Source organism: Gracilinanus agilis, chromosome 2, assembly GCF_016433145.1.
Source record: "Gracilinanus agilis isolate LMUSP501 chromosome 2, AgileGrace, whole genome shotgun sequence".
NCBI classification, from domain to species: Eukaryota; Metazoa; Chordata; class Mammalia; order Didelphimorphia; family Didelphidae; genus Gracilinanus; species Gracilinanus agilis.
This window is the reverse complement of record NC_058131.1, coordinates 342,664,323-342,691,083: the sequence shown is the minus strand read 5'-3', so window position 1 is coordinate 342,691,083 and position 26,761 is coordinate 342,664,323. Positions and strand designations below refer to the sequence as shown.

Below are 26,761 nucleotides of genomic sequence, written 5' to 3'. Positions count from 1 at the left end.
ATGGAAATGGGGGCATATCCTATTAGAAATGGTAGGCTAGAAACCAGGAAGAGTACGGTTTTATACCGCAAGTACTTAACCTGATTATCAGCCCAACTATTTTCAGGTAGGAATTAAAGAAGAGACACAGTTATTCTTTGGCACATTCATAGTTCCTGCTTTGTCCATAGGCAAGAGCTATTTCAGTCATGCCAGGAGGAATGGCCTGTGCCACGTCTATTATTCAAAAAAGGAAAACATGCCAGCACTCTCCCTCTCCCCCTATCGATTATTCATTGAGACTGTTATTAAGCACAGCCTTCATAAAAACCAGTGCTTTTAGCCAATGACCTACAGATAACTCCCCGCTTCTCTCTTCTGCCAACTTATATTCTTTTTTTTTTAAACCCTTAACTTCTGTGTATTGACTCATAGGTGGAAGATTGGTAAGGGTGGGCATTGGGGTTCAAGTGACTTGTCCAGGGCCACACAGCTGGGAAGTGTCTGAGGCCGGGTTTGAACCTAGGACCTCCCGTCTCTAGGCCTGACTCTCAATCCACTGAGCTACCTAGCTGCCCCTACCAACTTATATTCTAGTTTGAGGTATGAGCACTTTTCCCCTTGCATCCTGCAGGAAAAGAGACTTTGAGAAAGATTGTCACACATTTTTTTATTGCTAGACCAACTGCTGAGAAAGTCTAGTTTGGGAAATCATTTACTTCAGTTCAGTTCAGCACTTCAAAGTGGCCCCGTTTCTGGTGGCTTGACTAAAAGTAAAGAACTTTAGGTAGACGGTAGGTTCTAAAAGGGCCCCAGTTTACACAGTGTAGCAACAGGCCTTGCTTTGGGATTCCAGAGGATGAGGGGGGTGGGGGGAGGCTAGGACAGTGGCATATGTCCATTTAGCCTTAGATGTGAAAATCATTTTTTTTTAACTGTTTAAAACCCACCTTAGATTGGGGCTCTGGTTACTGCTACTGCCCGCAGTGGCTCAGGTGAGTGCAAACTTTACCTTCAGTTGGTCTCAAGGGCTAGCACCCCTTCCTTACAGCACTGCTGCTCCTTCTAAGAAGTACATTGTGTATTTCCCTAAATCTTGTATATGTGGACTTGATGTGGGGAGGGGAAAAGAAGAGAAACTGTTTGTATAGTTTGGAATGATTCTAAATGGTACTTCAGATCTTGATTATTCCTAAATAAAATACATAAAACCATGATCTCACATTCACAGACGTTTTTCTATGGACGGAGTCCGAATTTATAGTTGAGGTGGAGTTTGTCAGGTGATCCAACCCAACCCACATCAACTCGATTTGTGCTGGTTTCTATATGTGGTTGCAACATTTGACTTTGGCAAAAGGCTTTGGAATTAGTTTTTAATAAACTAGGGCAAACTGTGCCAAGCCCATAAATAGCATCATGTAGTCGACATAGAATAATGGCAGAGGGAAGCTGAAAGAAGAGCTTTGACTTAGTCCAAACCACTGCCGCCATGTTACTTTCCCCGGTTGTACAACTTTAATAACTGCAGCCCAAGCAGAGTTTGCCAATTGTCATAGTTGAAGTGGTAAAAGGAGGGAATAAAATACTATTTTAACATCATCTGCTAGACCATGCAGGTCTTGCCTTTCCAGAGGAAAGCCTTTATTCCGTCTTAAAGTCCTCATGCCAGGCTGAGTTGCCTTAATTACAAACTAGACATGAAATTGCTTCTTTTAAGAGTGGCGATAAAAGCTTAAATAGTACATAAGAGTCCATTCCTGTCCCCTAAAGCCAGTGTCAGAGAGTGGCCTTATTTTATTCCTCTTAGAATTGGTGCCACAGAGAAAAGTCTTCCCTGCCCACCCTTGCCCCTCCAAAGCATCTTTTTATACCTCATGGTTGAAGAAGCTATGGTCACCGTATTGGTCTTGCAACAAAAACGCTATAACTACTCCAGAACCAGTCTTCCATGGAAGTATCCCAAGAGTCTGGTTGTGGAGACGTAGATAACGCTTTAGGGAATGGATTCAGCCGAGTGTCCGATTCACTGAATTGGCGAGTCCAAGTTGAGGATAGGAGCATAGAACAGATTTGTGTCCCAGGGCTCTGGGCTCTGTTGGGCCTCTCTTAATTTTGGTAACCATGTTCATCTGAAGTAAATAAATGGAGGCTCTTAAAATTTTAACTCAGAATTGAGACATATTTTCTCTTTAGAAACATTCTAGTAAAAGGCAGGTTATAATACAGGTTCAACCATTACTCGAGAAGCTCAGTAGAAATGACTTCATCTCATCCCTCTGACAAAATATAATACTATAAAGAAAGCTTGCTAGTAAACTGAGGTATTTATTCATAAAAACTAAACTGGTCAGAATAAATGAACAAAGTACATTTTGTAATGAAGTAGACTTGACAATGGTATGCTGCTCCATTGTCCATCCTCACCATTTACTAATCAGGAAAAGCGTTCTCTCCTAGCATCAAGATGTTACCATTTTTTTTCTAATATTAAAAAACAAAATGAGAGAATGGAAAACGGGGTTCAAGGAATTTTTAAAACCCCAAGCCGATTCCCTACAGGAACTGACTTCTCTACAGTAATGCATACGATGTTGCCATAAGGTAGCCTGGGATCTCTTTTTATGGGCACAATGGGAAAGGGTTGCTTTTCCCGATTCCTATGTAGTCATTTAATGCCCCCAGGAGGAAACATCAAGTATAGTCTTTTGTATTAAATCCCATCAACGGAACAACTAAGAACACTGGAGTGGGGTGGACCATATGTTAGCATCTACTTTCCAATACAGCCCTAGAGGAAACAAGAAGAGAGGGCTGGAAAACAGATGCCCAAGGTCTTCCTCATGCTTTCAGCTCACTGACTTTTAAATATCGCCAATAACTTCGCTTTTCCAAGCCTCCGCAAGGCGACGCCGCTTCTGATCCCAGGCACCATAGGTTCAACCAAGTCCTTTGTTTTGGAGAAGGGGGTGGCGATGGCGTTGAGAGCCTATCGAGCATACAATTCTCTGAGTCCCAATAAAACACACTCGCATAAAACAGACATTTTCTTGAAAATGCTCCTCTGGGATGGCATTGTATATTGCCTGGAGTTCAAATTGTTCTTCTTCGTGGCAACAATTTTTAAGCCACCTCAAGTTGACTATAATAAAAACCTCTCCCTGGACAGGTTTCTTTTCTCTTTAGACATTTGCTATTCCTAGGGGATAGGCTACTTCCTTGGGCTTTAGGAAATCGCTTTATATCGACTTCTTGAAAACGGCATCAGTCTGCCTAAGTTTAGATGTAAACTGCTGAGATGGGAGTTTGAAAGGGGAGATCGTTTATAAGAGATGCTTGCTCAGCAGCAGCCTGGCCGGCGGGGGATAGGTAGGCAGGTCTGCTTTCAGAGCAGCTGGGGGCCTTTTGAGGACAGGGTTGGGGGGGGTAACGAGAGGTGCCAAGAGGTTACCAAACTTCTTTACAAACCAACAGAGGATAGACCTATTGGGCGGCTGGCCTTATGGGAAAAGTTCGTCTGAATGGAAGTTTCGAAACGAGGAACTGGAACCTTCTCCGTTCAACCGCCCTCTCTCCCCACCCCCTAAGGGGGATGATGGAAACCATTCAGGCAAAAAAAATGCTGCTGCATTAGGTCTTTTTCCTAGCTGGCAGCCTCTTCTTTGCTTGCTGTACAGGTGACTAAGTGCTAATAGTTTTCCCAGCCCCTCTTCTTTCTCCCCCATAAAGAATACACCGATTAGGGGTGGGAGGAATCACAGGAGGCCTTTTTATTCGGCAGTCAGGTCTTGAGGGCCCCAAACTGAGGGGGGCAGCTCCCTGCAAGCTCCGGCCCCAGGGTGGGCCCCACTGTCTCATGCCTAGGACATGAGACCCCCTTTGTAGGTTCTATAGAATCTGTTCTCCCAACCAGAAACCAGTCGGTTTCTCCTAGTCCGGTCTGAGGGGGGCCTCTTCCTTGGGGCCTGCGGGTCGGTCATTCCAGGTGGGTACACCCAGGCTGCTGGTTCGACCCTCACAGCTGTCTACCTGGCCATCCAATGTCAGATACAGACTTCCCGATACTTCCCTTGCTCTTGAAAACAACTCCATATTCCCTTTTCATGCCTAAAAAAACATAGTCCTAAAATGTGCCTTCTTTCCCTTAAAAAAAAAAAGTTGGCTATTCTCCTCCCCAGTTTCTCCAGGGACTGCCATTAACACTGACTAAGTCACTGCTTGAAGGTCCTCCAACCAGCCACCACGAAGCACCTGGGCTAGTGCAAGGCTCTGCTCGGGAAGCTGGACGTCGGGGGTTAGCAAAGGGTCTTTTTTTTTTTTTAAAATGCCACCCGCTTTGGGGGTTCACCTGTGATGAGAGAAACCGTTTGGGGAGGAGTAAATAACTTAGTTACAATACAATTTAGAAGAAAAAATAATACTGCTATTTTTAACATGTTTTAACCTCAGGAGAGCATTCCATCCTGAAAGAGGGTTAGTGTTCCAGGGCCATACTGCTGCGTCTGCAATATCGCCTTCCTCGCCCCGCTCGCCAGGTAAAACGCTCCTCACAGACACCCCCGCGGGGCTTCGGGGTGACCGACGAGGCACCCACCCAGCCGGGGCCCAGATGGGGCGAGGCACCAACGCCTCAGGAGCGGCGGCGGCCTCTCTGCCAACGTTCATTCGCGGTTTTAAAGCTACAGGAGGATGTAAACTTTGTTCTTGGGGGTGAGTCCTCGCAGGCCCCTCGGGGAAGCGGGGAGGCCGGAGCGGGCCCCTCGGAGCCCCCACGCTCGGCGAGGCGAGGCGGGGCGGCAGGGAGCGGGGACGAGGGCCCCGTCCTTCCCAGGAGGGGCGAGACGCGAGCACCAATCTCGGAGGAGTCGGGACGAGGTGTTTGTGCTCAGTGCCAGGCGCGGTGTTCGGTCCTCTACAGACCCAGGACAGTCAAACGGCTGATCAATGGCTTGGGTTTTGTGGAACGTGTCTCTGCCAGAAGAGCGGGCTGCCGGCAGAGAACCCGGGAGGGCTGCCTGAAGGAAGGGCCAGAGCGGCGCTGTCTCCAAAGAAACCAGTTCACAGAATTCCACGAGGCGTCCGCTGCGAAAACCCACATGATTCTCCAAGGCCAGAGCGGTCGCGTCTAGAGGCGGTTGTCTCCGTTGACACGAGTTCTGCGCAGGGCCCTAGAGGGGGAGAAGCAGAGGTGCCGGCTGGGACGAGCGCCGAGGACGCGGGGGGGACAGCTCGTTCCCCCGGCAGGGCCCCCGCGTCCTGCCTCGGCCATGGACAATGTGGGCGGCCCAGGCAGCCATCTAAGCTCATTAGAGCTCGTGTAGAATTGGGGCTGGGCTAAGGGCCACGCAGCGAGCGCGCGGCTGGTCCCTAGCAGGCACTTAGTAAGCTCTTGTTGGCTTGACTCGGTGCTCAGTCCCTTCTGGGGCGGCTACCTGGCCCAGGGGACTGAGAGCAGGCCCGGAGACGGGAGGCCCTGGGTTCCGATCTGGCCTCAGACTCTTCCTAGCAGGGTGACCCTGGGCAAGTCCCTTAACCCCCCCGTGCCTAGGCCTCGTACTCTTCTGTCTTAGAGCTCTTACTAAGACTAGAGGGCTGGGGGTTCCATGACTTTGACTTGTGGGCCCCACGGAGCCGGCACACTGCCATAAATGACTCGGTCATGAGACACGGCCTAATGCCAGTTATCTGAGCAACATCACCTTTCCTGACGCCTTTTCTGCACATAAACAGTGAGTGCCCAGAGCTTGAACCCATGTGTGTACTCCGGGATGGCTCATTCTTAGCAAAACTGTTATAGAGTGGTATGTGGCCCCCTTCAATGAGATCCGGGTTAAGGGCTGCTCCTGAGCATTTTTTTTTCCAAAATTTTTTTTTAAACTCACCTTCTGTCTTGGAACCAATATTGTGTACTGGCTCCAAGGCAGAAGAGTGGTAAGGGTAGGCAATGGGGGTCAAGTGACTTGCCCAGGGTCACACAGCTGGGAAGTGTCTGAGGCCGGGTTTGTGTCTCCAGTTTTGACTCTTTTCTTTCTCTTTAAAAAAAAGTTTTTTTTCTTTATCTTATTCCTTCTTTTCTTTTTCTTTCTTTTTTTTAAACCTTAACCTTCTGTCTAGAATCAATACTAAGTATGGGTTCCAAGGTAGAAGTGCACTAAGGGTTGGGCAAGGGGGGATTAAATGACTTGCCCAGCGAAACACAGCTAGGAAGTGTCTGAGGCCAAATTTGATGCTCCTGAGCATTTAAGCTACAGCCAGGGCCCTCTGAGCGGCGTGAGGCTGCCTTGGCTCACTCTGTCCAAAGGCTTTGCAAATAAATGGTGAAAGAGGCTCGTTGGGAAACCTGGAACCAGAAAAGCCGGGCCAAACCCTTACGCTCGGGTGAACCTCCCAGGGAGCGCCCTGGCCACATTCTTGCCTCTCCCTGCCAGCCCCGCAACGAGAAGGTGGGAAGGAATGGAAGGAGAGGATGCTTGTGTCACCTTCGTTCCCGGCTGTCAAAGTGGTCTGCTAGGTGCTCCTGGGAGATGCGGAAATCCTCAAATGGCTGTTGATAGCGGGCTTCGAAGGAGCCCTCTCGGGCCCGTCCGTGGAGTAGCTGGCCTGGAGCTTCAGAGCCCCGATCTCGGAATGAGGAGCTGCCAAAGGGACTGACTTCACCGTTCTCCTGCTTTAAGAAGAAACAGCCCAGGGGCTCAGTGGATGGAGAGCCAGACCCAGAGATGGGAGGTCCTGGGTTCAAATCTGCCCTCAGATACTTCCTAGTTGTGTGACCCTGGGCAAGTCACTTAACCCCCATTGCCTAACCTTTACCGCTCTTCTGCCTTGGTACCAATACCCAGTCCTGATTCTAAGATGGAAGGTGAGGGTTTTAAGAAGATAAAAAAAAACAAAAAAGGAAGAAACAGCCTGCACACAACTTGCTGTGCAGGTACCAAGATTGGTCCTCCCCACTCCCAAAGCTCCTTGGTGAGAAGCCTCTAACAGCCAGAAACCTGGCTCAGACCCTGGCTGTCCCCGCCTCCAGCAGCAATCCTTTCTTTGGATCTCTCTGCCCACCCACCACCCTCAGACGGGGGGATTCTCTTCCTTCCCTCCGACACTAACTAGCCAGTATCTTTAAGGTCCCTTCTGCAGCACCCCCTGGCAAAAGTCGCCTCAAGTGGGCAGCAAGTACCTTGGCAGGAAATATATCTATTTTGATAAGCAGAGAGGCCAATTCCAGATCCTCACTGTAGTTATTCTTCAAAGGCACCGCTCTGTATCCTGAAACCAATCAAATCCCCCCCGAGCCCCATGTGAGTTTGCCTTGGGCTCACCCCCTTCTTCCCAGGCCTACATGCCCCCCTCCCTTCAGACTGATGTGCATGACGAGCTTTGTCCCGTCCAAGCCTTTGCAGCTGGCGGGAGAGAATCCCCCCTCCCCCGTGCACCCCAAGACCCTTCTTCTGGCTCCTCCCCACAACCTCAACTGGCTGTCAGAGAGAAAAACCGAACCCTCTGCAAGTCTCTGTGCTGTCCCAAGGGCTAAGCGCCCTCTCGGGGCTCTCTGCTCACGCTTCTACGGCAGAGGGCCGTTGTAAGACTAATGTTACGTGATGCTTCGTTGGCGTCTGAAAAGAACCGGCAGCCAAGAACGATGAACCACGGTCCAACATTGATTGAACTGACCGCTAAGGTGGCTGTGCTAGGGGACAACCCAAAGAATTAAGCTCTAACCATAGGATCTCGGGCTCGGTAATTCAGGGGAGTTATGCCGGGGTCGGAGGGGCCTTCCTTGGACCTCCTATCATAGACACGCCACGAGCGACAGCACTGAGGCCTGGCCGAGCCATCCCCTGGCACAACACCCACCTGGCCTGGAGAATCCACCCTTGGAAGTGGGTGTTATGGAAAGTTATTTGGGCACCACACCTAACTATGGCATGGGAGCCTAAATGACCTTGTCCTTGGGCCTTAGTCATCACCAGAGAGGAAGGAAAATTTTACAGGAAAAGTTCCCTGAATGGAGCAGCGGCTGGCATCCCCAGCCTGGCCCCACAGCCCTCACCTGTCTTTAGGCCTTTCACGAGGAAGGTGGCCTGAGCCAAGAAATTCTGGTCACTGAACATGTCTTCTTCATATACCACAAAGCGCAGGAAAGCAAACTCAGGGTTGCTAATCTGGAAGTGGAAGGGCTTTGCTGGCCATACTGGGTTTAGGCCGTTGTCCACTGTAAAGCAGAGAAGACGGGAACCAGTCAGCAGCATCTTAGTGTGGCTCCCGGGCACCCAGGCCCTGTCCCCTTGGCCCCTTGAGCCCTGCTGCATGGGAGAAGCACACAGGAGCTTGTAGGATATGGACTAAAGGATTCCCAGTCACCTTGGGGACCCCCTCCTCTGGGGCCATTCTCCTCTTGCACATAGCAATGACAGGGGGACCCAAGGGACCAAAGAGACCAGGGCCACTACCTCTCTCCTAAGCAATTTCCAGCTCTAACCCAAGCCCAGTGTTTGGGGAGTTGAGAGGGAGGGAGAGGAAGCAAAATATAAGGGAGGGAAGGTGACGGGAGTAGAAGGAATTTTCACAAGCTCTTCCCTTAGGCTGGAGAGTCTTAATACCAAACCTCCCCTCTGATGCACATGTGGAAAATACCTACCCAACTGAGTAACTGTGACAAGGCCCCTGTGCGCCTTGATAAGCCCACCCAAATACAGCCCACATCATCGGGAAGAAAAATGGTAGGAGGTGCTGGGTCAGGACGTAGCTTAGGGTGCCACCACCCCGTCCCCCTGGGCCTCACCCACAAATTCTGTCTTGTGCTTCATGTTGTCGTAGTCGGCCCCAGCTACCTCAATCTCCACGAAAGGACACACGATGCCACGACCATTCTTGGGGAGATGCCGGGCCCCCAGGACCTAGGCAAGGTAGAGATGGTGTGTCTCCACTTTCTAGAAAAACACATCCCCTCCAAGCTGGTTCCCCCTAATAAGTTAGAGGGCACCTTTGGCTGTACCCCCAAAGCTGGAAGTATCTCATTTGACCCTTTACCACCATAAGAAAAGTCTGAATGTAACTCTAGACACAGGAGGGCAATACTGCCCACCTCAAACCCAAACGGGCTAAGCCCCACAGCAGAGGCAGGCTGGGCATGGGGAAGCTCTCCTGAGCCTCTGGGCCCAGCCTACCCAGGCCAAATGTGCCAGGCTAGGAGGCCAGACTGGTGGAGATGAGACGCCCTCTGCTGGGCTTAGTGAAGCTGCCACTCAAAACCATAGCCAGACTTTTCTGTAGCTCATGGCTGGGGGAGGATCAGAGTTGACAGACTTTCCCCACCTGGGCTCTGGCACCAGGTCCCTTGTGAGGCTCAGCAAGGTCTTCTCTCACCTATATGCAGAGAAGAAAGCCCGCCTGGGCAGGACCTGGGCACACCCCTAGATATGTTCACGCAGGGTCCATGGGGCCTACATCACACATTCACTTAAAAATCTCAAGTGCCCCAGGGCAGACTGGAACTGTGTAATTATGGGAGGGATATCTTCAGGAATGTGGAAGCGCAAATTCCAAGGCACACGTCATCTAAAGCAGGTCTTCAAAAGTCTCCAAAGTGTGTCTGTGCCAGGAAGCATCTCAGATCCCACCTGGCAGGGTACATACCCTCCTCCTACAAACGGAAGAACTCCCAGGAGACCCAGCGTCCACCCCATCATCCTTGACATCTCCTGTCTTCCTGGGACCCTCAACCAAACCTATGTCTACCTTCTCCCCTTCACTCCAGACATGGAAAGGCACGCCAAATACAGCCATCCCAAGTGATGGGACAGCAAAAAGAATATTGGCTTTAGAGTTCAAATATCATCTCTGCTACTTATCATCTGTGTGGACAAGCAAATTTTCTATATTTCCCTGCCAGTTCTCACTCTATGATTCTGTAACCTCACCAACCCTACAAGGCGGTGGCAGCCTGATTAACACTGGATTTTACATGGTGTCACAATTCTCAGCCTTCAGAAGTAAGAGGCATGTGGTCTATGTGATCAGAGAAGTCGCTCTTTCTAAGCCTGTAAAATGGGGAAAATGCTTGTACCCATTGCACTGAATGGTTGTGAGAAAAGCACTTTGTAAAGTGCCACAGAGATGGGAGTTATGACTATTATTGTGTGTGGTCTCGAGAGAGACCCCAAATTCCTTAACTGTTATCTGCTCCTGTCTATATTAGCTGTCCCCTTCCCCTCACCCACCACCTGCTTAGAGCTACTGGACAGACTCTCTACTCCAAGCCTCTCTAGACCTACCATGGCTCTCCTATTTCTATCTATAGTGGATATCTCTCTGTCTGTCTGTCTGTCTGTCTGTCTCTCTCTCTCTCTCTCTCTCGTTCCAGCCCTTTGTGGGTACAAGACAGGTTCCAAAAAACACATCCTTGGGTTAGTCAGTCGGGGAGCTCCCCCGTTCCCCCTCTTCCCAGTGCCCAAGGACATTTTTTTTTTTGCATGCTCTACCCCTCTGTCCAGTCACCCAAAGCAAGCACTTTCTCCCTCTATTCTCTCTGGTGCTTGAATTTGTCCTCTGGGCACTGGAAAAGGTTCACCAAGGAGGGCCCAGGGTATTAATCAACTGCCCCCTACCTGATGACACCCTCTTGATCTACCAGATGTAACTCAAGTTGGGTGGCCTTTGTTAGAATACAATCATGGCGGTGGTCCCTTCCCACCCACCCACCTCCCAAGGGCTTCCTCGGCCCACTCACCTCAATGCAGACTGCACATGGCTCTATCCCCCGCAAGGTGCACTTGTCAAAGGGGTCGAAGGCTTCATCTCTCATGTTGCTTGGTTGCATCACGTAGCCACAGCGCCCACTGGACATGAACAAGGCTTGGTTCATCTGCATGGGTTTATCTAGAAGAAATTAAGCCATAATGAACTCAAAAGTACTTTTGAACCTTTTAGATCAAGCAAATGACCCAGATCCTTGCAGGGGTTGGTGGGAAAAGAGGAGACCACCAAGCCCACGCCCCCATCCCACGGAAGTCACAGCTCTCAAGACAGGCCTCCGAAAATGCCTTCTCACCTGGGGTCTGGAAGTTGAGGGCCACAAGCTGGCTGCCACAAATCCACATGGGCAGGGGGTCATAGTTAGAGGAGTCTAGCCGCTGGCCCTTAGGGTAGATGCGGGACAGCTGAAGCCGATTATACTGTAAGAACTTCTTGCCTTTGGTCTTATTCACGTATTTCTCCGCCTTGGTCTCAGGAAAGGACGACATGTCTCGGTAGCAAGCCCGCTCAGTGCCGATCTCTGAGGAAGACGCCCCTGCCTTGGTCCCTGGGCTCTCGCCACCCCAGACCACAGGGCAGGGGGAGCCGTGACAGCCAGCACCCTCCCCACAGCCCAGGCCACTCATGCCCAGGCACAGCCCCTGCTTCCACGCCTTCTCCTGCCCCTGACATTCCCCCTGCACAGTCACACATGCCAAGACTTACAATCCAGACAGGCATCCCACAGGCACCCTCAAACTGGCTCTATCCACATCCACACACCACCAGCAGCCACCCACGCCGGCTCCAGGCCGGCCTCTGCCCCATCTCCTCCCTTACTCACTATCCTCATCGAAGGGGACGGGCCGACAGTAGATGACGAGTTCAGACAGCTCCAGGGCGATTTTCTTCCTTCGTTCCATCATCTTCCCCTCCGTGAGCTGCAGAGCAGAGAGAGGCACCTCAGGTCCTCAGGCTCTGCCCCAGGAGGAGAACGTGGCCAGCCCTCCCATCCCCTCCTCCCTTCAGAGCCCGACTCTTCCTCCCCTCACAGCCCTGCCTTCTCCCCACATCTCCTCCCTGCCCTCAGAAAGTGCGAGCTAGAGGCCGTCACCATGCGATAACTCTCCCTCTAGCAGCAGCTGCACCCCGATCCGAGCCCGAGCCGGGAGGGACTCTCACCCGGGCATCTGCGGTCTGGGCCACCTCCCGGATCTTTTTCACCCAGTCCTGTAGGTCCTCCTGTGAATCGGCAGCCACATCCAGGGACCAATGTGCAATGGAAGCCATGCTAATGGAGAATACGAACAGTCGGTTGTTCTTCCCCTCTGGGCGGATAGCTGCAAGGCAAAAGCCCAACACGGGAAAATCGGTGAGCAACAGGATGGATTCGGCTGCCCAGCCCTCTCCCAAACTCTCCACCCCTACCAAAGAGACACACACGCTTCACATGGACCAGAAGAGCTGCCACAACCCTGAGCCCAGCCTAAAGTGGGGAAGCGGGGGGCTGTCAGGACAAGCCCAGGGAAGAACAAGGGCTCACCGATCTGACAGGCTGGCACATCCAAGACTCCACGGAGCAGATCTCCCAGGGGGCTGTTCTCATCCAGCTGCTGTAGGGGGCAAAGCTACAGTGACCATTGGCTCATCAACAGCCGCATAATTCTGCACGTGTATGAACACGTTATGGAGTGGGTGCAACCTTCTGGCCAAAATCCCCCAGGGTTGGGGAGGGTGGCAGGGACTTACCTCTCTCTCAGGCTCTAGAGCAGCAGGGCTGGCCATCTCTTCCACATAATTTGATGGGAACCACAGCTGTTTCTTCCCTCCGTAGTCTCCCCTCCACCTGAGGGACAGACATAGTGCAGATGGAACCCGGGTGCATGGGATCCAGACAGGGGCCACCTTCCCTATCTCTACTTCCCCCAGCCTTGGGATAATCCCACCCTGCTTAGAAAACCAGCATCAAGCTGGGGGCCTGCAATATGCATAAGTATATGTATACATTGGGCACAATCACAGAACCTCACAAGCACGAAGATCCCATGATTCTCATCACCTTTTTTTTTTTTAATTTAACCTTATTTTCCACCCTAAAATCAATACCATGTATTGGTTCCAAGGCAGAAGAGTGGTAAGGGTTAGGCAGTAAGGGTTAAGAGACTTGCCCAGGGTCACACAGCTAGGAAGTATCTGAGGTCATATTTGAATCCAGGACCTCTCATATCTAGGTCTGGCTCCCAATCCACTAAGTCACCCAACTCCCTCCCACCCCACCACATTCTTAATTGTGGGATGCAAACACCTCCTCAGCCCTCCCATTATCAGAACCCTCCTGCCAAGAGGACAGAACAGGGACCATCCAGGGTAGGAGAGCCTAGGGCTGGGAGCTCCCCCAAAGAAGCACCCCAGACAGCCTCAACTCACCAGCCTCCCTCCTGCTTTTCTACATTCTGAATGATGGCACTCTTCGTAAAGGTCAGCTCATCTTCTCTCTGTGCCTTGTAGTCAAAGAGGGCTTTGACTGCACACTGGGGAGACAGTGGGGCTGGTCAAAAGGGGGAAGGGACACAGGCCCTGCCCCTAACAAGCCCTGGTAGAGAAAGAGGTATCTGTGTTCAGAAAATGGATCCTAGGGTTTGCTGAGGTGGGGAGGGCTGCAACGGCCTTGATCCTGGGACACCGATATGGTTCCACATTACTAACTACTCAGATGAGGGGCAGAAGCTTCATAGCAAAAAGCTGAATTTAGCTGAGCTGGGCTGGGCCAAAAGTTCAGAGGGTCCTCCAGGAGACACTTTGTACACAATATGCACTGTTGGTGAGGACAGCCTAACCCTGTGCTGCTGTCACAGGACTGAAGGCCAGGAGAGAGAGATCTGAAAGGTCATCTTGTTCAACCTCCTCATTTTGCAAATGAGTCAAAGAGCTGTAAGAGATCTTAGGGGCCCTCTAGTCCAAGCTGCTCATTTTACAGAGGAGGAAACTGAGGCCCAAATTGGGCAATGGACTTGTCCAGAGGCACCCAAGTAAGACACAGCAGAGCAGATTGGTCAGTCCTAGTTTTGTCTCCAGATTCCATGTTATTTTTCACTATAGCCACTGATGTGTTGATGGACTCACTGTGCATCTGGTCCCTCCTCCATACATGGGAGCTATCACCCATATGTATGCCCAGATATACTCATGTACACCAGCAAATATATAGAAATTGACATAGATAAGTAAGTATCCATACATTATCATATATTTTATGTTCTAAGGTCTCTTCCAGTTCCGATAGCCTAGGAGGGGTAGGAATAGATGAAGGAAAAGTTACACTGATTTGGAGCCAGAGCACCTCATTTCCAATATGGCTCTGTTACCTATTATTAAGTGACCTTGGACAAGTCTCTTTACCTCTTTTAGGTCTATTTGTTTAAAAAAAAAATCATGAATTTTGTCTAGCTCATCTCTTAAGGAGAAGTTTGATCTTAAAAACCTTCTCCCTACACCTATCTTGTTTGGCATATACTTTACTTTAGAGTAACTTAGGCAGGAATTAAAGTTAAGATATCTGCCTGCCCCCAGTGAGAGGATACTGGCAATTTGGGGACCTTTAAGGGTAACTGAGTCCTTAATCAGCCCTGAGGAAAGAAAACTAAGAGCTACCTGCTCAGGGCCTGGCTGGGAAGGTCAGTCCTGGAAAGTGATGATATCTCAGACCTGGAAGGGGCTTCTTCAAGGGTACTTATCTAACCCTCATCTGAACAAGAACCCCCTTTTACAGCTATCCCAAGAAGATGTCATCTGAGCTGCCAGCATCCCTTCCAAAGAAGGGGAAGCTGGGCATGGAGTCGACGTCTTTAATCTTCTCTTCCAACCCAGGAGTTCAGGTATTGGCCCAGGAAATATAGAGACAGGAGGAAAGGGGAGGAAGAAGGGATCCAAAACCTTCACCTATATGGGAAATGTTCCCAGTTATCTTCCACCTCCAAGAGGGCACCCAAAGAAAGGCAGCCATGACGTCCCAGAATGGCACTGTCCCAGGGCAAAGGGAAGTCTCAAGACAAGATTCCCAGTCCCTGGAACAAGCTTGTAGGAGCAGTGAGTGGCCACAGTCAATGTCAAGGTGCTAGCATTGAATAAAAATAACTAAGTGCTAATAGAGTATTTTCAGGCTTGCAAAGCTCTCTGTGGGTTATCTCATTAACGAATCCTTTGAGGCTGATGCTATTATTATTCTTATTTTACAGATGGGGAAATTAAGGTTGAGAGAAATTAATTCATTTGTCCAAGGCCACACACAGAAAAGTAGGTGTCTAGGGCAGAATTTGAACTCAAGTCTTCCTGCCTCCAAGTCCAGCCCTTGATCTCCTGTGACACCTAGGACCCTTTACCTTAAATGTTGGCATAGGATTTGCTTCCACGTAGAAACCTGGGTTCCGTCCTTCATAGAGGGCTCCATAGTCTGGCTCCTGAAAAGAATGTGACTTCCTATCAGGTTATCTCTGGTCTCATCTTCCCCCCACTGATCTGAGGCATGTACAACCCTCTTCTGCAAACTCACACTTCCCTTGGGTACCTAACCCCATGTTGTCCTTTCTCTCTGTCAGTTCTTGGTCTCTCACCCCATCTCCTGGTCTTCCTTTCATTCCCTAAATAGAACTAGTTACTATCCTTAGTCCCCTTCTCTCTACACTCTCAGCGAAGCCATCTCATCCACTTCCAAATTCTCACTTTTATTTTTTTATTTTTTTTAAACCCTTACCTTCTGTCTTAGAATCAATACTATGTATTGGCTCCAAGGCAGAAGAGTGGTAAGAGCTAAGCACTGAGGGTTAAGTGACTTACCCAGGGTCATATAGCTAGGAAGTGTCTGAGGTCACATTTGAACCCAGGACCTCCCGTCTCTAGGCCAGGCTGTCCATCCACTGAGCCACCCAGCTGTCCCCGGGTCTCACTTTTATGCAGGTTACTCCCAAGCCTTTGCCTCTAGCCTTGTACTCTAGAGCTGCCTTTCCAGCTTCTGGTGAGAGGCAGCCTCAAACTCAACATGCCCAAAATTCAGTTCATTGTTTTCTCACCAAAACCTGCCCTCCCTCTGAAAGTCCTCTATTTCTGTTGAGGCCTGCTCTCTCAGGTTTGAAATCTTGGTGTCATCTCTCATTCTTCCTTTTCTTGCTCTCTCCCACAATCAATTCTGTCTCTAATCCTCTCTTCTCTGCTTCTAACTGCCTTGATCCTAATTTGGCTTTTCCACATCCCTTGCGTGGACTGTCTGTAAAGAGCTTTTCAGCCGGAGTCCCTGTTTCTGGCCCTTCCATTTATCCTGCACACTGGCAAGAGGTTAACATTCCTTGTTGTTCAGTCGTGTCTGACTCTTCATAACCTCATTTGGAGTTTTCTTGGCAGAGATACTGGAGTGGTTAGCCATTTCCTTTGCCAGCTCATTTGACAGATGGGGAGACTGAGGCCAACAGGGTGATGTGTCTTGCTAAATTTGAACTCGGGTCTTTCTGCCTCCAGATTTCAGCGCTTTATCCACTGAGCCACCTCACTGCCCCCACCTCTTCCTAAAATTCTATCAGTGTATCAATTTGCTTCCCCCTATCTACAAATAAAAGTCAAAACATGAGCCTCATGACTGAAGAGCAGGTCTGGCCCCAAATCTCCCTTTCCAATCTTATTTCCTCTTATTCCTCCCCTTCACACACCCTCCCACTACAGCCAAGACAGTCTAGTGGCCCACTGTTCTGGCTCTTGTCTCTACGCCTTTGTTCATCAAGTGTCGCCTCTCCTCCTCCACTAATCCAAGCCTGCGTGACCTAGCTCAAGCCCCACCGTCTCTCTGTGGGCCTTCTCCTTGCTTCCTGCCATGCAAGGCCTCTCCCAGGCCTTCGTCTACTGCACCAGAGGCCTCTTCTTGTCTCCAGGCCCTACAACACTCACAGATTCCCAGCCTTCTCCAAACCCTTCCAGGTCTGCCGAACCCAGGCCACCCCCCTCACAGCTCTGCGCCCCAGGACCCTTCCCGGGCGCCCCTCTCTCACCGCTGTGCCGATCTTCTCTAGTGCCTCCTCATTGATGGGGTACCGGAGCTTCATCTTTCGGTAGAGCGGGTGCTTCTCGTAGTAACTGATGAGGTCTACGAGGCTGTCAAACTCAGAGTTCCCCAGCATCACGGTCTGCCCCTCCTGCTGGACGCGGCAATGTTTGATCTTGCCTTCGGCCCTAAGCGGTCAGGCGGACAACCTTTCAGCAGAATCTTCTTTCCGGACCCACAGCTCTGCAGGCTCCCGTCTCCCGGCCTCGGCCCCGGCCTTCCCTCCCCTCCCCTCGGTCTCGCAGACTCTCCTCCCCCGAGTCACAGGGACCTAGCGAGCCCCTCCACACGAAGCCCGCCCCGATTCTAGGGCCCTCTGCTCTCCGATGGCTTTGTCTCCCTGAGATGGGGGTTAGGGTGCCTGATTAATGACGGCTGGCCCTACGTCCAGGCAAAGCTAAAGCGTGTCTCACTTGTCCCCGCCCCCACGAAGACGCCATCCGCAGGACGGCGCTTGAGCCACCCCTGCGCCCCCTGCCCACGACGGGCTCTCTAGCCCTGAGCCCCTTCAGCACCCTCACCGGAAGGAGATGGCGTAGGAGTTGGGTTCACTCCGTTTTCGCACCAGGAAGGCTCCATCCCGGGGTACACGCATTAACATGTGCTCCGCCTGGGCTCGGGTCAGACTTGCATGGTACCACCTGTGGGCAGGTCCCCAGGGTTACTGCACCCCACTGTCCACAGCCAGATAGGTCCTCAGATCCCAGAACAACGCTCCCCCCTGGACCTTTTCTTTTTAAACCTTTACCTTCCATCTTAGAAACCAAGAGAGTGTATTGGTTACAAGGTAGAAGAACGGTGAGGGCTAGGCAATGAAAGTTCAATGATTTACCCAGGGTCACACAGTTAGGAAGTATTCGAGGCCAGATCTGAACCCAGGAACCTCCTGTCTCGAGGCCTGGCTCTCAATCCACTGACCCGCCCATCTGCCCCCCCCCCAGGTCTTTTAAGATATCGTTGTGGCCCTTAGAACCCCAAGCCCCCCAGTTGTCCTCTTTCCCATTTAACTGCCCCTCACTCTTTGCTCTCGTGGGCATTGGTCTGAGGCACGGGCTCCGTAAGGCGCATCTCGAACTCATTGCATCTCAATGGCACCTGCTGGTAGTGGGTGATCAGGTCGTAGAGCGAGTCAAATACCAGGTTGTCTGTCAGGAAGAATTTTGGGCTCCCGGCATCCTGGCGTGAGTGGATCCGGCAATGCTGGACCTTCCCGTTCCGCCTGGAGGAGGGAGTATTTGTGAGGCCCCAAACCCAGAGGTCGCTGAACCCCAAAGACATCCGCAGGGGTCTGGCTCTAGACTCTGAAGGATATGAGGATCCCTGAGAAGGTTCTCCTCATTCTTATTTCCTTTCAGCCCTTGGCCTTATATATCACAGGATAGCGGAATCCTGAGGCCTCAGGCAGAAAGATGCTGCCTCCAAGGTTGACCATGCAGAGTTCAACCAAGTATTCCTCACCTATAAAGGCCCTCTATAGGGCACTACATCCCAGGATCCCGCAAGACTGAATTTTTTTTTTTAATTTTAAACCCTTAACTTCTGTATATTGACTTATAGGTGGAAGAGTGGTAAGGGTAGGCAATGGGGGTCAAGTGACTTGCCCAGGGTCACACAGCTGGGAAGTGTCTGAGGCTGGATTTGAACCTAGGACCTCCCGTCTCTAGGCCTGGCTCTAAATCCACTGAGCTACCCAGCTGCCCCCCGCAAGACTGAATTTGGAAGGAGTTGTAACGGAGGGCAGGGAGAGGGGAAAGGGAGATTCCTGTCCTTCAGGGAAAATCGGGCTGCAAATACCAACGGGGGGATCTTACCAGAAGGAGAGCGTGTAGTCCCCGACAAAAGTCTCGCTCTCTCGAACCAGAAAGGAGCCATCAGGGGCTCCCGTCTCAATGCAGTATTCAGTGAGCAGTCTCTCAGCAATGTGCCGCCCATCACGACCAGCCCCCAGCTTCCCATGGAACCATTTCTCGCTGGAGTGTAGCTCTGCACTGCTATTCACCTGGGGGAGCGGGGGAGGAGATGTCATCACCCTACTCTCTCTCTGGAATTTGTCTGATCACCTGAAATCTCAGCTTCCATGCAATGCCATGATCCCACCCTCACCCTCAGGGCCCCAGCACCATCATCACCTCCTTTGGTTCCTCCTCATCATCGTTGCCCTGATCACTATTTGTCTCCTCTGAGTAGTAGATTTTGCTGCTGGTCAGTACAAAGTAGTGCGGGTACCACTCCTGAGGGCCACAGAACAAGATCACAAAGTGCCTTGAGCTACTACCCCCATGACTCCTGCCCAACTCCCCCAAGATCCCTAGCTCCTCACTGCCACCCTGACTCCTCCCCAACTCCCCCAAGACCCCTAGCTCCTCACTGCCACCCTGACTCCTCCCCAACTCCCCCAAGACCCCTAACTCCTCACTGCCACCCTGACTCCTCCCCAACTCCCCCAAGATCTCTAGCTCCTCACTGCCACCCTAACTCCTCCCCAAGATCCCTAGATCCTCACTGCCACCCTGACTCCTCCCCAACTCCCCCAAGATCCCTAGCTCTTATATGCCACCCTGACTCCTCCCCAACTCCCCCAAGATCTCTAGCTCCTCACTGCCAAAGACTCCTTCCTGAATCCCCCAAGATAGATCCTCATTGCCCCCAAGACTCCCACCCACCTCCCCCCAAGATCTCTAGCTTCTTTAAGGTCCCCTGTTCCTGACTCCCTGGGTCTCTTAGATCAATAGAATTGAGCTAAAAAATAGCCCCTGAGATCACCTAATCTAATTCTCTCATTTGACAGAAGAAACTGAGACCCAATGAGATGAAATTACTTGCTCAAGGTAATACAGGTATTTAGTAGCAGAGCTGGGCCTTCACCTAGGTCCTATGACACCAAACCTAGTATTCTTGACTACACCCTAGTGGCCCATTCTCCTTCCCTTGGTCCTGGCCAAGCTCTCACGTGGTTAATGGGGTCTTCCAAGTAGAGGATGCCATTCTTGATGGAATTGCTGATGTCATTCTCCGAGTACATCACCGATGTGGGCACCTCCTCGTAGGCACTGCCCTCGGCCAGCTTCTTGTGCTGCCAGAAGGGGAGTCAGGGGTCCTTGCTCAGTCCCAACATTCCCAATCTGACCTCTGCCCTTCTGATAGGTTCGCTAGGAAACCTCAACCTGCTAGGCCAAAAGGCCATGACAGAGAAGAGGGGATTGAGACTGGCCAGACAGAAAGCCTGGGTCCTCTACCTGCTATAGCTCTGGAAGGATAACATTCAGGGCCCCACGAAGTCCACCCTAGGCTAGGTTCAGCCTCCCACCTCTGGATAAGGCAATAGGAGCCAGGAAGGGTCAGTGAAAGGGAAAGGAGGCCTACATTGGAGCCACAGAGAGCTGGGGACCTCCATTGCTACTTCTTCATCACCCCATTTCCCCTGTCGTGTCCTCAGGGCCAGGGTCCCTGGCTCCCCCCGCTTCCCCTTTGACCTCTGCCTGCCACCCAGATACCTTGATAAGGATTTTTCTCTTGAGCTGGTTGGGGGAAGGCAGACCATCAGCAGCGATGTCCACAGGCTTGGTAAGAAGGGTGTCACCAAATACTTTCTTGAAGTGCTGGGCCATGTTTCTCTGCTGAGCAATGCTACAATGATCTTCAATGGACAAGATCACTGGGTACCTGGGATAGGAAGGCAGAAGCCAAAATCAGGGTAGGTCCCACACTCAGCCCTGTTGGGAGGGAAGAAGAGATGCAGGCACAGGTCTTGCCCTGGGGAACAAGGTGGGTTGGGAAGGCATGGGAAGGCTCGCCCTCACAACCCAAATCAGGCCTTCCTTAGTACAGGATGAGGGAGGTACACAGGTCTTAGAGAAGGCAAAACTCACTGGGGGAAACACGGGAGGCTGAAAAGAGCAGGAGGGCCGAGAGCTAGCCTCCAAGAAGGACTGGAAAAGGCAGAAGATACTTTCCCTTTAATTCGGTATCTCCTTCTAATGCTCTGCACAGAATCAGTACTTAATAAACATTCATTAAAGTCACTGCAATAGGGACAGCTAGATGGCTCAGTGGATAGATCCAGGCCTGGAGATGGGAGGTCTTGAGTTCAAATTTGGCCTCAGACATTTCCTAGCTAGGTGACCCTGAGCAAGTCATTTAATCCCAATTGCCTAGTCTTTACTGTTCTGCCTTGGAAGCAACACTTAGTATCAATTCAAAGACAGAAGATAAGGGTTTAAAAAACAAAACAAAACAGGATGGGATAGAGGAGAAGATACAAGGAATGCAGAGACAGACATGAATGTGCTATGGGCAGAAGACAGCAGGAATAATCATAAAAAGAAGTAACATTCTTAATGCTTTAAGAGAAGTTTCTAAAGTGCTTTATCTCACTGGATTTTACCACAACTCTGTGAGGTGGGTGCTAATATTATCATAATCCCCATTTTACAGAAAAGGAAACTGAGATTAACCAGGGACACAGTTCTCAAAGTGTCTAAGGCAGGATTCAAATGTCATTCTTTGAGACTCTAAATTTAACACCCAATCCACTTTGGCACCTAGCTTTTGGGCACAAGAAAGGCATTACTGTTTTGTAATGCAAAATAGTACAAAATTAGGCTGGAAAGTCAGGGAAGTACGAGGCTGTGGAAGGCCTTGAGTGACAGAAAACTGGTCTGTCCTTTATTCATACATTCATTCAACAAGCATTTATTAAGCACCTATTATATGAAGGACATTAAGCTAAAGGCTAGAGCCTCAAATACAAAAATGAAAATAGTTCCTGTCCTTGAGGAATCTGCATTATACCAGAGTGAAATAAAAGCATGTGGATAAGTAAATGTAAAACATCTCTCCAGGGAAAGTGCTCTATCTTCTTAGGCTTCTTGGATGTCATAGTAAATACTGAAACTGAAAAAGTTTTTTTAAAAGGATGCTGGGGTTTCTACAAGGCCAAGGCAAGGAAGTGGTGTCTTCTAGGCATGAGGGATAGCCTATGCCAGTGATTCCCAATGTGGGCACCACCACCCCCTGGTGGGTGCTGCAGCAATCCAGAGGAGCGGCGATGGCCACAGGTGCATTTGGGGGCGGTGAATAACTGTAAGGGAGCGGTGATAGTATGTGACAGGGGGCGCTAGGTAATATTTTTTCTGGAAAGAGAGCGGTAGGTCAAAAAAGTTTGGGAACCACTGCCCTATGCAAAGGTGTGGGGAAGGGAGTTTGCATGTCAAGGACAGGGAACAACAAAAATACAGGCTTGGCTGCAATAGAGAACATGTGAAGGAAAGCAATGGGCAGTATAAAAGAGCAAGATGGAAGGCTTTAAAAACAATACAAAGGAATTTGGACTTGATCCTAGAAGCAAGAGGAAACCTCCATGAGTTAATTGAGCAGGGGAAAGAAGACTCATCAGATCTGTGCTTTTAGAAAAGCACTCTGGTGTGAACAGGCAAGTTATCAACAATCATAATGGGGAGAAATGTTCTAAATAGCTAATAATTAGAGAAATGAAAATTAAAGCTACTCTAAGATTCCATCTCATACCCATAAAAATGGCAGAGGAAAATGACAAATACTGGAGGGGCTATGGAAAAATAGCCTCACTGATACATTGTTAGTGGAGCTGTGAATTGGTCTAATCATTCTGGAAAGCAATTTGGAATTAATTAGGCACAAAAGGATACTAAAACATGCAGACCCTTTGACTCAGCTTTACCACTAAGTCTACAGCCCAAAGAGATCAAAGAAAGAGGACAGGAACCTGCATGTAAAAAAATTATGGTCCTGCTTTTCAGTGTAACTGGAAATTTTAACTAGGGAGATGGTAATCAATAGGAGAACAACGAAACAAATTATTGTATAGGAATATAAAGTAGATAGTTTCAGAGGAAACTAAGATGGCTTCTATAAATTGATACAGAATGAAGTGAATAGAACTAAGGGAACAATTTATACAATGACAATATAGAGAAAAGACCTTTGACAGACTTTAGAACTCTAATGAATGCAATGATAAACCATGAATCCAAAAGACAATGCCGAAAAGTACATTTTCAGACACAGCCAATATGGAATTTGTTTTGTTAGACAATGCATGTTTAGGACAAGGGTTTTTCCCAGATTGAGTTGCTTGCCAACACTGGAAGGGGGAAGGGAAAGGAGGAAGATAAGTTCAATCATAAAACTTGGGAAAACTTGTATGAAAATGTGCTATTACATGCAATTGGTTAAAGAAATTAAAACAAAAAAAAATGTTAAGGGAAAGGGGTTTTGTCTTCTGTGTTTTTTGTATTTGTAATTTTGAAAAACTATTTTTATTTTTTTTTCATGGACTATCATTTTGACAGTTATGTGAAGTATGGTTTGGAGAGGAAAGAGCCCAAAGGCTGGAAAATCAATTAGGAGACTACTGGAGGTAAAAAGTGATAATAATAATAAGGTCCAGAACTTGGATTGTAGCCATGAGAGTGAAAATGATGAATTTAAGATATATTACACAGCTAGATGGCACAATGGATAGAGCAATGGACCTGGAGTCAGAAACACCGGAACTCAAATCCAGCTTCAGACACTAGTTTTATGTTATCAGGCAAATCATTTAACCTGTCTGCCTCAGTTTCTTCAACTGCAAAATGAAGTTAATAATAGCATCTATCTTGCAAAAGGCTATTATGAGGCTCAAATGAGGTAAAAGTTGTAAAGGTCTTAGCACAGTGCCTACTATGTAGTAGATGCTGTATAATGTATAAATGCTAGCTGTTTTTATTATTATAATTATCATCACTTTTATATATGGCGAAAGTAGAATTATCTTATCATCATCATCACCATCATCATCATCATCGTTGTCGTCATCACTCTTATATACCGTGAAAGCAGAACTGGCAATATTTAGCAACTGCCTAAATATGAGGAATGAGAAACATGGAAGAAGTAAATAGTAACTCTAAGGATGCCAAATCAGGTACCTGAAAGGACAGACGACTTGGGAGCCACGGGAGGTTTTTGTGCAGGGAAATAATCAGGTCATTATTGCTAAAAAAGAGGCTTAATGCTATGCCATCAAGATGGCAGCTATTCAAGGAAAGGATTGGAGGAGAGATTGGGGCTTGCTGTCCCTTAAGGTCCCTTTTAGCTTTCAGATAGTGTGATGACTATAGAGTCTCAGATGGAAGCAGGAGGGACAGGGGCAGCGGGACAAGTCATTGTTGGTCACTCTCCCAGTCCACTAGGCTCCGGGGGGGGTGGTGGCCTTCCTCCCCTCTCTCCAAGGCTCATGCTTGGAGCTCTGGGCCCATCCTCCCCTGCATCCCTCTCCACTCACTCTGAGGTCACGAATGCATGCTCCTTGATGGTATGGAGAACGTCAGAGAACTTGATCTTGGTGGTGAGGGTATGTCCGTGGTAGATGACAGGCATCCCATCTGGCCCGTCCCAACAGTCCACTTCAAAGAGACAAGGATGGTTCAGTCTAGGTAGAGCAAAAGCTCAGGCACCTTTCCACTTCCCATCCTAATGGTCCCAGGCACTTAGCCAACTCCAACTCTCCCCTGGATCCTGAAAACCCAGCCCCTGCCCCCAACTCACACTCAATGCATCGACAGCCCATGCGAAGACACCGTGCATAAGCTTCCAAGGAGGACTCGCTGGAGAACTGGTCCCCCGTCAGGTACCTATTATTCATGGATGGAGTGAGGGGTTGGAAGCAAGGAGGGGCAGAAACCCTCCTCCCCCTTAGCTTCCAGCTGGTCTCCTCTCCTCCCCGGGGCAGAGAAAAAAGAGAAGAAAGGGGGGAAGTGATGCTGAGGAGAGGGAGAGAAGGAGGATATGCCTGGGGCCCTCCCATCGCATCAGCCCGCGTCCTCACGTGTTATGGGATGAAGAGATCCAATACTGAGACAAGGGATTGTTCATGGTGTCGACACACACCGAATCCAGCTGGGAGTTCCAGATGTTGTTCTCTTTGGAGAACAGGAAGGTAACAAACTGCCCCAAAACAGATGGGGAAAGAAAGTGAATTCCCAGAAGTCTGAATGCTACCTCCAAAGGAGGACCTGAGCCAGTCGCTTACAGCTTCAAGTATGGAGCAGGGGACGGTCAAGGCCCTACTGGAAAGGCCCAAACCAGCCACAGGCTAATGGGACTTGACCTCGGGGAACAGGCTCCCCCCACTCCCTGCCCCTTCCCCAGCTGTGAGGGCCAATGTCTCCCTTTCTCCAGCTTCCCTCCTTTCCAGGAACCCAGTCCGGGCAGGAACTCTGGGCCCTGGCTGTCAGGGAGAGGCACCTTCCTCTCTGCCCAGTCCTGGCCCTGCTGACCCTTAGGCCCTTATCCGTCCTTCTCTCCCCTGGCCACTACTGCAGGGTTTTCTTCCTTTTTTTTTTTTTTTTTCCCCAAGAGGAAGAGATCATAGGAGCAGAGAAACAAAAACCTAATTTTAAATAAAAGTACTGATACTCTTAACAAAAGTACTGATAAACTGAAGCTATCTAGGAGGACCCCAGGCCAAAGAGAGGACTCCAAGTCATTCATTCCATGTAAAGGTCAGCTGAAGGCGATGATAGGGGTAGCAATGTGGCTCAATGGATAGAGCACCAGGCCTGGAGTCAGGAGATCCAATCTGGTCTCAGGCACTTCCTCGCTGTATGACCTTGGGCAAGTCACCAAACCCTATTTGCCTAGCCCTTGCCCCATTATCTTAGAGTTGTTACTAAAACAGAAAACAGTTTTTTTTTTCTTTTTAAGGCTTTGATATCTATCTCCAAGTATTTGAAGCTCTATCATTTGAAAAAGGAAGTCTCTCTTTGCTCAATGGCACAACTAGGCAGCCTGGTAGTGGGTAGAGCCCTGACCTGGAGTCAGGAGTTCAAATACAGCCTCACACCTTGATGCATGACAAGTCACTTAAACCTCTGCCTAACTCAGTTTCACATCCGTAAAATGAAGATGATTATACCCCCAACTCCCAGAACTGCTGTGAGGATAAAATTAAATAATGGTTCTAATGTGTTTTTACAAACCTTATAGGATTGTATAAATGGTAGCTATTATTAACTCTTCACCAGGATCGACAAGGAAAAATGACATGGGATTGACTTTCAGTCCATATAAGAAAGAACTTGCTAATATAATTAAGGCTGCAGAATTGATTTCCTTAGAGACGGGGAGCTCCCTGTGACTGTAGGCACTCAATCCAAGATGGGATAACCATTCGCTGGGGACCCAGTAGAGGAGACTCCTGAAGTGGGTGGGTATTTGGCCTAGTGGCCCCCCGCTTCAATTCTGAGAGGGCCTCACCTCATCCAGGAAGAAGTAAGGCTCCTCTATCTCCCGGAGTGGGTCTTGGAGGAAGTTGAGCATGAACTCCTGTACCTGGAGCCGGTCAGTGGCCCACAGCTCCTGCAGAGAAAGGACTGATATAAGGTAAGAAGCCTCGGGCCTCCCAATCCAGCCCACAATCTGCCCTGGAGCCTTGACTGGAACCCATGAGGATGGTGGGTGATCCAAAGGCCCCTTCCTAGTCCTGCCTCCCTCCAGAGACCCACTTCCAGTCACCTCATTCCACAGGGCCACATGGGGCTATGGGCCTCTACCCTTTCCTCGAGCCCTGCCTCCCACAGAAAACTTGGGAATATCCTCGTCGGCTCATGGTCATTTCTCTTAGGTCTAAGTTCTATGACTTGGGGCTCCCCTCTCCGTCCCCCCAGCTCTCTGACCCTTGGACCATCCGTACCCCCTGGTATTCCAAGAGAAACTGCTGAAACTCAGCCAGGGACACTCTGCAGAGCTCAGGTCGATCTCCACCCCTAGAGATAGGAAAAAGGGAGAGGAGAGGAGATTAGGGTTTCAGCCCACCCCAGCCAGGACAGCTCACAGAATCACAGGCCTGAGAACAGAAAGGGGCCTCGGAGATCTCGTCTAAGCACGGGGGAAATTAAGGCCCACAGAGTTTGAATGCAGCTTGCCCAAGGTTGTGTATTGAGT

General features: G+C 49.8%; 1 protein-coding gene across 2 annotated transcripts in view; it reads right to left on the bottom strand.

Moving 5' to 3' along the window:
- Nucleotides 1–2,291: 2,291 nt before the first annotated feature.
- PLCG1 (phospholipase C gamma 1) overlaps nt 2,292–26,761 on the bottom strand; it is a 73,883-nt gene continuing 49,413 nt past the window's right edge. Inside the window, exons 8-32 of one of the 2 annotated variants that reach the window (XM_044664322.1) lie at nt 26,511–26,583; nt 26,075–26,176; nt 24,645–24,763; nt 24,365–24,450; nt 24,102–24,222; nt 20,290–20,458; nt 19,746–19,868; nt 18,925–19,026; nt 18,607–18,794; nt 17,814–18,014; nt 17,317–17,436; nt 16,743–16,923; nt 15,090–15,167; nt 13,138–13,241; nt 12,460–12,556; nt 12,254–12,323; nt 11,893–12,050; nt 11,555–11,651; nt 11,027–11,251; nt 10,706–10,854; nt 8,759–8,873; nt 8,027–8,188; nt 7,154–7,242; nt 6,459–6,646; nt 2,292–5,147 (exon numbers count right to left, since the gene is read on the bottom strand). In XM_044664322.1, coding sequence (XP_044520257.1) covers nt 5,105–5,147; nt 6,459–6,646; nt 7,154–7,242; nt 8,027–8,188; nt 8,759–8,873; nt 10,706–10,854; nt 11,027–11,251; nt 11,555–11,651; nt 11,893–12,050; nt 12,254–12,323; nt 12,460–12,556; nt 13,138–13,241; nt 15,090–15,167; nt 16,743–16,923; nt 17,317–17,436; nt 17,814–18,014; nt 18,607–18,794; nt 18,925–19,026; nt 19,746–19,868; nt 20,290–20,458; nt 24,102–24,222; nt 24,365–24,450; nt 24,645–24,763; nt 26,075–26,176; nt 26,511–26,583 — 3,160 coding nt within the window. In that variant the 3' untranslated portion in view covers nt 2,292–5,104. The remainder of the gene's footprint in view (nt 5,148–6,458; nt 6,647–7,153; nt 7,243–8,026; nt 8,189–8,758; nt 8,874–10,705; nt 10,855–11,026; nt 11,252–11,554; nt 11,652–11,892; nt 12,051–12,253; nt 12,324–12,459; nt 12,557–13,137; nt 13,242–15,089; nt 15,168–16,742; nt 16,924–17,316; nt 17,437–17,813; nt 18,015–18,606; nt 18,795–18,924; nt 19,027–19,745; nt 19,869–20,289; nt 20,459–24,101; nt 24,223–24,364; nt 24,451–24,644; nt 24,764–26,074; nt 26,177–26,510; nt 26,584–26,761) is intronic. The other variant, XM_044664323.1, reaches the window with a different exon arrangement.